This window comes from Phocoena phocoena, chromosome 7 (genome assembly GCF_963924675.1).
Source record: "Phocoena phocoena chromosome 7, mPhoPho1.1, whole genome shotgun sequence".
Taxonomy (NCBI): domain Eukaryota; kingdom Metazoa; phylum Chordata; class Mammalia; order Artiodactyla; family Phocoenidae; genus Phocoena; species Phocoena phocoena.
In genome coordinates this window covers 81,060,148-81,072,775 of record NC_089225.1, presented here as the reverse complement: position 1 = coordinate 81,072,775, position 12,628 = coordinate 81,060,148, and the positions used below count along the sequence as shown (strand labels likewise).

At 38.1% G+C, this 12,628-nt stretch overlaps 1 protein-coding gene across 1 annotated transcript in view; it reads left to right on the top strand.

Moving 5' to 3' along the window:
* Positions 1–2,700, top strand: part of TRAK2 (trafficking kinesin protein 2) — a 60,423-nt gene extending 57,723 nt beyond the window's left edge. Inside the window, exon 16 of the mRNA XM_065880089.1 lies at positions 1,819–2,700. Within this exon, the coding sequence (XP_065736161.1) occupies positions 1,819–2,497 (679 nt within the window). The 3' untranslated portion in view covers positions 2,498–2,700. The remainder of the gene's footprint in view (positions 1–1,818) is intronic.
* Positions 2,701–12,628: the final 9,928 nt, after the last annotated feature.

Genomic DNA, 12,628 nt, shown 5'->3' with positions numbered 1-12,628 from the left:
CTATAACTCACTATAACTATAATAACTCACCTCCAGGTCCACTGACGCAAAGCTTCCACCCTAAATCACATAGTTAGTCTTCCTGGCATGGCCAGTCCCCATCCTACAGCTATTGGGTGTGGCCAGGTCCACTCCAAGATCTAGTGTGGCCAGGCTCCATCCTGAACAAACACACTTCTAGCAGCCATGGCATAGATTACCTCCCAGAAGCTGAGGGCAAAGCCAGAACCCTCTGGGCAGTCCAAATTATTTACTACACAGATTAGAACAGTAAGCAATATTGCTGAAATTTCTGTCCTACCAATTCCAAAAAGAATCTAAGGCAATTTCCAGAGATATGTAGAACTTTGAAGGATAATGTTAACTAGAATTAGAGAAGAAAAATGAAGCAAAAAAGAATCAAGAGTAAGGATATACAATGGATAGAGGAATACACCTAGTGTATAAATTGTACTATAAAGTCTTATATACTTGCTAAGTAAGGTGAGCCATGTATTTGAGTCTTAGCTTTTTAGCTGCCAGTGTAGAGGGAAATAACATTATGATTCACAATGTCTATAAGATAGAAGCAAATTGACTGTTTAGGGAAGCATTTGGGTGGTATCCTATAAAGACCTCAATAAAGTCTACAGGCATACGTGCAATTTTTCTACATTGTTCTTATAGTCAACAAGATAGCAGGTTTTATAAAATTGGTTCCTGAGGAGGCTCTCGATACAGGTTGATACCATCATTTGGTATGGTAGTGACATGAACAGTTTAGGAAAAGACAGGCAATTCTACAATAAAGTAGGACCAGGGAGGTGGGATACTGGGAATACAGTAGACAGATTACATCAGAACCAAGGCGTCAAAGTTGTTTGCTTTAATACAAGTTGGTACTTTAGAAAGTTTATTTATTAATCCTAAATTTGCATCTTGTTCATAATCTTGATATCTAGATATTCTGAGTATTTTGTGTTAAAGTGAAAGTTTATGTTTTAAATGCTGGTAACATTTGCTCAAGGGGGAATAATTTGCTAAAGAAGTACCCTCTCCATTCTATCACCATTTCCTTGAGTACATGATTGTTTATTTAGTTTTTTTTCTTTTTAACAAAACATAGAATAAGAAGAAAGATTCTAATAGCTGTCAAAGCTTTTAATTATTTTTAATTTCCCAGAAACCCATGCTTTAAGTCAAGATTGAGAAAAATTCGTTCCATGGATATCCTTCTAGTACTATTCTTTGGAATTAACATTCTTGGAAATTTAACAATTAGAATTTTATTCTCAGTAATATAAAATTGACAGATTAAAAAGAAATGTGTCTCCTTAGAAAACCGTCTTCGGTTTAATTATGAAAGATTGTATTTTCTAAAAGGTTGAAGAATTGTTAAATCACGGATTATTGTCTCTTGGTGTATTTCACTTTATGGAATGGATATGTTAATAAAAATCTCTAAACTTCGCTTTCTTCAATATTTAAATTCCTTTGATTTTTTAATTATAAAATTTAGTTGTATTTCCACAGATACATATTTTAGAGTTAAAATTTAAGAATAATAAAGTAATGATTTGAGAATAATAAAGTTATCTAAGTACAGTAAACTCATATTCTGTGAAAAGAAATATGTTTCAGTAAGTTAATGACTAAATTACAAATAACTAATCATTGAAGTAACACATCAAAATTTTCATTCCTCAGATACTGATGTGTTGCCTGTTCCTCTATATTTACTATGGATAACTACTGTAATTACTTTAAATGCTGACTTGGGATTACTTTTTATTCTTAAATTCTCTCTCCTGCTTTTTTTTTTTTTCTTTCTGTGTAAAGCTCTGACTTCACTTCATTATCCTGTGGAAGTAGTGGTAGCAGTTCATCAAACACAGCAGTGAATTCTCCTGCTATGTCCTATAGGCTCAGCATTGGTGAATCCATCACCAACCGACGAGATTCCACCATAACCTTCAGCGGCACCATGAGCTTGGCCGAACTTCTACAAAAGCGAGGCATCTCTGCTAAAGCATACCACAGCCCAGTTTCAGAGGACCCCCTCCTCCAGCCTCTCCCTAGAGGCCTGGCTATCCCTTCCACGCCTCCAAATTCACCGTCTCACTCACCTTGCCCTTCTCCTTTGCCCGTTGAGCCTCGAGTGCATCTCTCTGAAAATTTTTTGGCCTCCCGACCAGCTGAAACATTCCTCCAGGAGATGTATGGCTTGAGACCATCCCGAAACCCTCCTGATGTTGGCCAGTTGAAGATGAACTTAGTGGACAGGCTGAAAAGACTGGGGATAGCCAGAGTGATCAAGACCCCTGCAGCCCAGGAAAATGGAAGAAGCCAAGAGGCAGAAAATGGTCTTGAAAGACCAAACTCTGCTGTCTATTTAAATTCAGGTAGCAATTTATTGAGTGGACTGAGGAGGAATCAGAGTCTTCCAGTCATTATGGGTAGCTTTGGCACCCCAGTTTGCACATCATCACCGAAAATGGATATCCTGAAGGAAGACTGAGGTTCAGCAGTTGACTGACCTCTTACACAAGTTAGCACATGAAGGAAAGATTTGCACTGATACATGTAGTCTTGTCTGAGAGAAAAGGAATGTTGCAGAAGGGTTGTGAATGTGAGAAGGGGAAAGTGGAAGAACGGAAACAATTGGCATGAGGTCTGTCTGATAAATTGAAAGTATAAATGAATAGGTCATGAGTGTTTGGAAGCAGAGAAAGAAGAAATGTTTAATGTGGTCCTCCAGTTGGTATTTCTTGTCTTGAAAATAAAAAGTGACTAGAAAATAAATTCAGTAATATTGGAACATACCAGAAATACTGAACTTGCTAGCACATTTACTTCTGGTGAGCATAAGCAGGGAGGACCCAGGTTAGGAGATGGGAAAAAAGAAGGAGCAGCTTTGACCGTTACCTTTAGAAAGCTGTTCTAGAAGGTTGCTGGAGTAAACTCAGTCTGTTAGTGAGACAACAGTGAGATGGCTTATCTGCTGGTCCCTGTTAATGTCTGGTTAAATTACACCTCCATCAAAGAGTACGCTCACTGCATTATCAGCAAGGAATTTTACCTTTTGCATAAGATCAGACTAGTGGAGACTCCCTTTTTGCTTTCTGTTTTCAGGCCTTTGAGCCACTGGGATCCCAAACATAATCCTCCACATTCCTTTTGCACTTGTGATTAATAAGGGTTAATATTTTTTTTTTGCGGTACACGGGCCTCTCACTGTTGTGGCCTCTCCCATTTAAGAGCACAGGCTCCGGACGCGCAGGCTCAGCGGCCATGGCTCACGGGCCTAGCCGCTCCGCGGCATGTGGGATCTTCCCGGACCAGGACATGAACCCGTGTCCCTTGCATCAGCAGACGGACTCTCAACCACTGTGCCACCAGGGAAGCCCAAGGATTAATTTTTTTAATTTGTATTTTTATACAATAACCCGCCCCAAACAACATGAGTGGGGGGTAGGAGGGATTTACTTTAAGAAGGAAGATATGGGTACATTGGAACCAAGGAAACTTGTTTTCAGAATATTTCTTCTGAATAAGTGCATTGGCAAAGGTGTATGAACATAATTACTGTACATGTCTTTCAAATTTCCTTGGAGGCTGGATGGGTTAAACCAGAAGTGCAATCAATAGGAATTAGAGAATGTTGTGTATTTATCTTTGTAAGTATTTTTGGAAGGAAAGTTGGTTGCAACTAAACTTTTTCCAAAATGTGCTATGCATACTTTTAATGAAAGATGACATATATTTGCACAAAAATTCTCAGGCACAGCAAATTATTATAAACTGAAGTAAAACCCAGGTGCTTTCTTTGAGATTGTGTTTTTTTAATATAAAACAAAATTAAAACATCTGCCTTTTTCTTCATACCCGCGGAAGTAGAGAATGAACTTTTTTCGATGGGAAAGTCAAATGCTTTTTCTTTTTCTCTGGGATTCCTTTTTTCTCTTTTTTAATTATGTGAAATGGCAAAGTGAAACTCCGGGATTAGGTTTCAGCTTTCAGCAGTGTGACGCAAGGCTGTGAATTGGGAAGAACAGATCTGTTTTCTGAGCATTGCTGACCAAGGTCTGCTTCTCATCAGATGACATGGCTTTATCTCGGCCATGCAGTTGAGAAAGAAATGCTGTTACATGAAAGGCATTATGGAGAGAAGATGAAGGAGGGGGCTAGTTCTTTTTGAAAATGGGAGGCATGTTACTTGGTCTTTTCATTGCTTCATTAGCAAATGTTTTGCTGCTTTGTTCTGACTTAAACTGAAAGGTAATTTTCTGCAGAATTCTTGATGGGCATGTTACTCCTGTGGCTCCCATCCATACACCTGTTACAGGCCAGAGGAGGCTCCTTCTCTCCTCATGAGTTGCCTCTCCTTCAGGAAGAGCTATGTGCTCAAAACACACATGCAAGAGTAAAATGTGTGAGTTTTCCATGATTTTTAGAATCTTTTAATAAAACTTTTCTAAATAAACTTCTTAAAAACAAAAAGAGTGACCTCTTCCCATTCTCTCCCCCTTGCTCAGTCATTCTGAAATCAGCAGACCATACACAAAGATGTTCAGAAAGGATTCCAGCTGGTCTGTAAGTGAACGCACATGTCCCTGAATGTGGACCAGAAGAATTCCTGATGTTTAAATTTCTAGAATATTCCAGTTCACATTTTAAATGATATTTGAGTTTCTACTTCATAAAGTAACGCTGGGATGCTTATTTTAGACAATTCTTTAAGCTTTTTATTTATTCTCTAAGAAAGTAATCTTCCTGTTACCAGTTTCCAAGAGACATCAGGAAGTAGGAAAATATAAGACCAGAGAGTAGTACAAAGTGTTAAATTATCAGATTTTATGTATATTATATAAACAGCTATAAAAATTAAGCTAGATGTTGGAGTGTTCTGTATAGTTAGTATACTTTTAAAATAACCGAGGCTAAAATGGTCACTTTGGAGGTAGGGCAAGGGTGTATTCACAGCCAAATAAGCCTGTCTGATTAAAGAGAACCAGACTTTGGTTTTTGAAAATTAAATTGATGTTGCTGTTCCACCAGAAACACAATGATTGGAAACTGGTGCATGCTCGTTTCTAGAAATGAATCCTGTTTTGAAACTGGGTTTTGTTGTTTTTGAAATTTCCACCTAAAATCATTTTTGGTTGAGAATGAGAATCTCTATTATAATGAAATTGTGTGTAAAATATAGTAAGAACTGGAGCCTTGTAGCAAGTTCCTTCTTAATTTATCTGTTATGTTTTAGCACTGTTCACATTTTACTTTTTCTTTATCAACTGTGTATGTACTTTAATGCCAGTATAGGGAACTCTGATTCTTTTTTTTCCTTCTGAAGGGTCTCAGTGATTATACCTCAGGTATTTCTGAGTATCCTATTATCTACTAGGAAGGATACCTTCCCTGTGAACTCAGAATGAAAATTTCTTCTGAATTATGATGATCCCAAATCTTATGTACATAGCCTTAGGCATGGGTCTTGGAAAAAAGTTAATGACTATTGTTAAAGTAGTTTTTTAAAAAATTTTGTACTATATGTCCTTGATTTGACCTGAATGAACAGACTTTGGCAAAGGGAGGAAATAAGTTAAAGGCAGCTCACAACACGAGCCTGTTCTTTATAAAAGGTGTATTTTATACAGTATTGAAAGCCTGTTATTTTTTCTGACCATTCTGGTACACAATTAGTACTTGTTGGTAATAACATTGACTTTTGACACCTGAAACTAGAACTCTTAGTGTTTAGTAGCCCACTTCTTTGATGTCGGTTGCCTGCAAGCCTGTACTCCAAGTACAACACAGCAACATCTACACTGAGTGGTTGCATAGCCAGCACAGCTACCTGGGAGTGGCATGGTGCCCTCTGGGGCTGCCAGGGAGATACTGTAGTTTGATATCTGGGGCTTGACTTTGTCAAAGAGCTCTTTGTGCACCTACCTTTGCTTTGTCAAATGTTAATCAGATAATAAACATGAGTATCTTCTTAAATTTTCATTTGTCTTTCTGTGTTTTTGTCCCAGTTCTTTTCACAGGTAATCCTGCATTAAGTCTTTCCTTTCCATTATGTTGTTTTTGGTACAGAAAACAACTCTATTTGTCAAAACAGCAGAAAAAACAAAACAACAATAGTCATGAGTAGTAAACATCTATTCTATTTTCTTAGATTTTAAAAAATAGAATAGCCATATTGTTTCCTCAGCAAAGTATCAGCAACAAAAAAATAAAATCTAAAGTCAATGCAGATCTTTAATTTGAAAAGACTCAGGAAGTATGAAGCAATTCATTACTTATAGTCCACAATTTACTATTGATACTCTTAGCTATTACGAAACTCTTTCCAAGAAATTAAATTTGAGAATTGTTGGATTCTAACAGAAAAGTTCTTTGATGTTCTCTTTTCTCTCTCACAATTTAATTGATGTATTTATTTTAAACTCATCTAATATCCATTTAGAAATATGGAGATTGGTTCCAGATAGCGGAATAGAAGGACATGCACTCGCTCTTGCAAGAGCACCGGAATTGCAACTAACTGCTGAATGATCATTGGCAGGAAGACACTGGAACTCACCAAAAAAGATACCCCACATCCAAAGACAAAGGAGAAGCTGCAATGAGACAGTAGTAAGGGCACAATCACAAATCAAATCCCATAAACGCTGGGTGGGTGACTCACAAACTGGAGAACAATTACACCACAGAAGTCCACCCACTGGCGTGACAGGACTGGGGGAAACAGAGACTCCACTCTTGGAGGGCACACACAAAGTAGTGTGTGCATGAGGACCCAGGGAGAAGGAGCAGTGACCCCATAGGAGACTGAACCAGACCTACCTGCTAGTGTTGGAAGGTCTCCTACAGAGGTGGGGGGTGGCTGTGACACCATGGGGTCAAGGACACTGGCAGCAGAAGTTCTGGGAAGTACTCCTTGGCATGAGCCCTCCCGGAGTCCACCATTAGCACCCCCAAAGAGCCTGTAGCCTCCAGTGCTGGGTTGCCTCAGGCCAAACAACCAACAGGGAGAGAACTCGGCCCCACCCATCAGCAGACAAATGGATTAAAGTTTTGCTGAGCTCTGCCCACCAGAGCAACACCCACCACCAGTCCCTCTCATCAGGAAACTTGCACAAGCCTCTTAGATAGCCTCATCCACCAGAGGGCAGACAGCAGAAGCAAGAACTACAATCCTGCAGCCTGTGAAACAAAAACCACATTCACAGAAAGATAGACAAAATGAAAAGGCAGAGGGCTATGTACCAGATGAAGGAACAAGATAAAACCCCAGAAAAACAATTAAATGAAGTGGAGATAGGCAAGCTTCCAGAAAAAGAATTCAGAATATTGATAGTGAAGATGATCCAGGACCTCAGAAAAAGAATGGAGGCAAAGATCAAGAAGATGCAAGAAACGTTTAGCAAAGACCTAGAAGAATTAAAGAACAAGCAAACAGAGATGAACAATACAATAACTGAAGTGAAAAATACACTAGAAGGAATCAATAGCAGAATAACTGAGGCAGAAGAACGGATAAGTGACCTGGAAGACAGAATGGTGGAATTCACTGCCACTGAAGAGAATAAAAAAAAAAGAATGAAAAGAAATGAAGACAGCCTAAGAGACCTCTGGGACAATATTAAACACACCAACATTTGCAATTAAACAAAATTGATAAACCTTTAGCCAGACTCATCATGAAAAAGAGGGAGAGGACTCAAATCAATAAAATTAGAAATGAAAAAGGAGACAATACAATGGACACCACAGAAATACAAAGAGACTACTACAAGCAACTCTATGCCAATAAAATGGACAACATGAAAGAAATGGACAAATTCTTAGAAAGGTATAACCTTCCAAGACTGAACCAGGAAGAAATAGAAAATATGAACAGAACAATCACAAATAATGAAATTGAAACTGTGATTAAAAATCTTCCAACAAACAAAAGTCCAGGACCAGATGGCTTCACAGGTGAATTCTATCAAACATTTAGAGAGGAGCTAACACCCATCCTTCTCAAACTCTTCCAAAAAATTGCAGAGGAAGGAACACTCCCAAACTCATTCCATGAGGCCGCCATCATCCTAATACCAAAACCAGACATAGCTATCACAAAAAAAGAAAATTACAGTCCAATATCACTGATGAATGTAGTTGCAAAAATCCTCAACAAAATACTAGCAAACAGAATCCAACAACACATTAAAAGGATCATACACCATGATCAAATGGGATTTATCCCAGGGATGCAAAGATTCTTCAATATATGCAAATCAATCAGTGATACACCATATTAACAAATTGAAGAATAAAATCATATGATCATCGCAATAGATGCAGAAAAAGCTTTTGACAAAATTCAACACCCATTTATGATAAAAACTCTCCAGAAGGTGGGCATAGAGGGAACCTACCTCAACATAATAAAGGTCATATATGACAAACCAACAGGAAACATCATTATCAATGGTGGAAAACTGAAAGCATTTCCTCTAAGATCAGGAACAAGACAAGGATGTCCACTCTCACCACTATTATTCAACATAGTTTTGGGAGTCCTAGCCGTGGCAATCAGAGAAGAAAAAGAAATGAAAGGAATACAAATTGGAAAAAGAAGAAGTAAAGCTGTCACTGTTTGCAGGTGACATGATACCATACATAGAGAATCCTAAAGATGCCACCAGAAAACTAGTAGAGCTAATGAATGAATCTGGTAAAGTTGCAGGATACAAAATTAATGCACAGAAATCACTTGCATTCCTATACACTAACAACAAAAGATCAGAAAGAGAAAATAAGGAAACAATCCCATTCACCCTTGCAACAAAAAGAATAAAATACCTAGGAATAAACCTACCTAAGGAGGTAAAAGACCTGTACTCAGAAAACTATAAGACACTGATGAAAGAAATCAAAGATGACACAAACAGATGGAGAGATATACCATGTTCTTGGATTGGAAGAATCAATATTGTGAAAATGACTTTACTACCCAAAGCAATCTACACATTCAATGCAATCCCTGTCAAATTGCCAATGACATTTTTTACAGAACTAGAACAAAAAATCTTAAAATTTGTATGGAGACACAAAAGATCCTGAATAGCCAAAGCAATCTTGAGGGGAAAAAAATGAAGCTGGAGGAATCAGATTCCCTGACTTCAGACTATACTACAAAGCTACAGTAATCAAGACAATATGGTACTGGCACAAAAACAGAAATATAGATCAATGGAGCAAGATAGAAAGCCCAGAGATAAACCCATGCACCTATGGTCAACGAATCTATAACAAAGGAGGCAAGGATATACAATGGAGAAAAGACAGCCTCTTCAATAAGTGGTGCTGGGAAAACTGGACAGCTACATGTAAAAGAATGAAATTAGAACACTCCCTCTCACCATACACAAAAATAAACTCAAAGTGGATTAAAGACCTAAATGTAAGACTGACACTATAAAACTCTTAGAGGAAAACATAGGAAGAACACTCTTTGACATAAATCACAGCAAGATCTTTTTTGATCCACCTCCTAGAGTAATGGAAATAAAACCAAAAATAAACAAATGGGACCTAATGAAACTTAAAAGCTTTTGCACAGCAAAGGAAACTATAAACAAGATGAAAAGACAACCCTCAGAATGGGATAAATTCTGCAAATTCTGCAATTTGTATTCCTTTCATTTCTTTTTCTTCTCTGTTGCAAATGAATCAACAGACAAAGGATTAATCTCCAAAATATATAAACAGCTCAAGCAGCTCAATATTAGAAAAACAACCCAATCAAAAAATGGGCAGAAGACCTAAATAGACATTTCTCCAAAGAAGACATGCAGATGGTCAACAGGCATATGAAAAGCTGCTCAACATCACTAATTATTAGAGAAATGCAAATCAAAACTGCAGTGAGGTATCACCTCACACCGGTTAGAATGGACATCATCAGAAAATCTACAAGCAACAAATGCTGGAGGGGGTGTGGAGAAAAGGGAACCCTCTTGCACTGTTGGTGGGAATGTAAATTGATACAGCCACTATGGAGAACAGTATGGAGGTTCCTTAAAAAACTAAAAATAGAATTACCATATGACCCAGCAATCCCACTACTGGGCATATACCCAGAGAAAACCATAATTCAAAAAGACACAAGCACCCCAATGTTCATTGCAGCTCTATTTACAATAGCCAGGTCATGGAAGCAACCTAAATGCCCATCAACAGTTGAATGGATAAAGAAGATGTGGTACATATATGCAATGGAATATTGCTCAGCCATAAAAAGGAATGAAATTGGGTCATTTTAGAGACATGGATGGACTTAGAGACTGTCATACAGAGTGAAGTAAGTCAGAAAGAGAAAAATATCATATATTAACACATATATGTGGAATCTAGAAAAATGGTACAGATGGACCAGTTTGCAAGGCATAAATAGAGACACAGATGTAGAGAACAAACGTATGAACACCAAGGGGGGATGTGGGGGGGGGCAGGAGGGATGAACTGGAAGAGTGGGATTGACATGTATACACTAATATGTATAAAATAGATAACTAATAAGAACCTGCTGTATAAAAATTAAAGTTAAAAAAAAGAAATATGAACATTTTGTGAGAAATGAGTAAAGTATGAGTCTCTACTTCTTTGATAATTTAGTGATATTCCCAGCATCTTTGTGTTTTCTTTCACAAATGATTATCAATGGATGTGTTTTAAGTTCAAATACCTGATGAGGCTGAAGATTTGAGGCTTTCAGCATCCTGTTGACTTTCATCTCTGTTTTTATTATATGTTTGAGTTATGCTACTATTGGTTTTTCATTAGTTTTTATGAAATAGGGCCAAAATGCCATAAAATTTTCAAGTGAACAATTGTCGTGCAGGTATGGCGAAGATGCCAAAACACAACTGTTGGCTGACAGGCAGGAAGTGCTTTATTCTTTAACATAAGAAAGTATGAGTGAAGCACACCAAAGGTGAGGTGAGATGTTAGAAGAAATATATATAAATGTCAAATAAGTAAAAAAATTTTATTCCATTAAATTTATTTGTCTTACCTTCTCAGCAAAATCACTAAGTTGTTTAAAACAACTTCACATCACATTCAGACATTACAACAAAAGGGCCAGAAAATTTTACAAAGTATTTTAATTTCATTTAATTCACTACCACTTATAAAGCTATTTTACCATCTCTGAAAGCAATCGCTAGATCTATACAATAATGTGAAGAATTGGCGCCATGATTCATTTGCATCCCATCTAGACCTCTCTATATATATCAATTTAAAGGTAATCAGAACCCATATTACAAAATGCTCTTCGGCTATAATATATAGTACTCCAATATATGAGTACCTGTGGATTTACAAATGAAAACATGAGAAGCAAAAAATGTATGCTCAGCACCACTGGGAAACCGTTATCTCATTATGCATAAATCTGTGCATTCATGCTGAGTGTTTTTGACAAGTTCCCTTTCCTCCCACCTCACTGCTCCTGCCCCAGTTCTACCTGAATTCCAAAGCAGGGCCTCTGACCTTAGCAGCAGGACAACCCAGAAGCTTTCATAGCACGTGGACACAGTCATCTTTTGTTCTAAAGATAAAGGGCAAGAGATGGGAAGAAGCATTCTCCTGGGGCCTGATGATGTTAATGATGAGGAAGCATGTTTAGGGTTACAGGTCCTGCTATTCCAGAACTGAGCTCAAAATCAAGTGCCCATGTGTTCTTTAATAAAGTTAGGGTTTTGTGTAGACCTGTGATGTGCAGAGCCCTCTAAAGCCCAGGGCTCAGGGCAACGGCCTCTCTTTCTAGGTGTGAGGGTGGCACTGCAGGCTGCTGCATGATTCCTGTGGCTCCCTGGCTAGGGGCCATTTGGAAACTGCTCAATGAGTCTGTGGGATTTAGCATAGCACCCTTAACTCAGATCTTAAAAGACAAGAAATGATCAAAGAGAACTGAAAATAATGACAAGCTCCTTAAGAGAACACTGTCTTTTCCACACTGGGAATATTCTCATAGAGCCACACGAACGGGAAGCTTCTAAATGCTCACCAGCTGATCACATTTGCCATTTCATGAGGGCTGCAGCGTCACACAAGATGGTGCCCATTTCCCCAGCCAATGTGCAGACTAATTTTGATGACATATGTGAATTGTTAGGTCACAGTTTCTCTCATTCATTCATTCAGCTTATACTTGGTTATACGGTTGGTATTCTGGCCTCCTCCACCTCCATTCCAAATACTAAGGCACATTGCTTTGGGGAAAGTTACTGAGGATGTTAGTAGCATCAGTCCCCTTACGGGGTCTTTGGAAAGAGCCCTTTATGCAATGCCAAAGTTTCCCTAAGTTCAACCAAAGAAAGAGCAATGAACATTTAGCTCTGAAAAACTTTCATTTCCTTCCCTTCTGCTGTTTTAGAGATAACAAAGTTGTCCTAATGACTAAAAAGAGGAAAGGAGGGGGAGAAATCCCAATGTTATTAGTGCTAAGCCTTGGCCAAGTCAAGTGGCTGGGGTTTTCCTTCAGCACCCACTTCCTTTGTATCTTTCTCTTCAGCCACTCTCCACACAAGACCCAAATCCTACCTATTTTTTAATCGTAGGACAGCAGGTAAATATAAATTTTCAT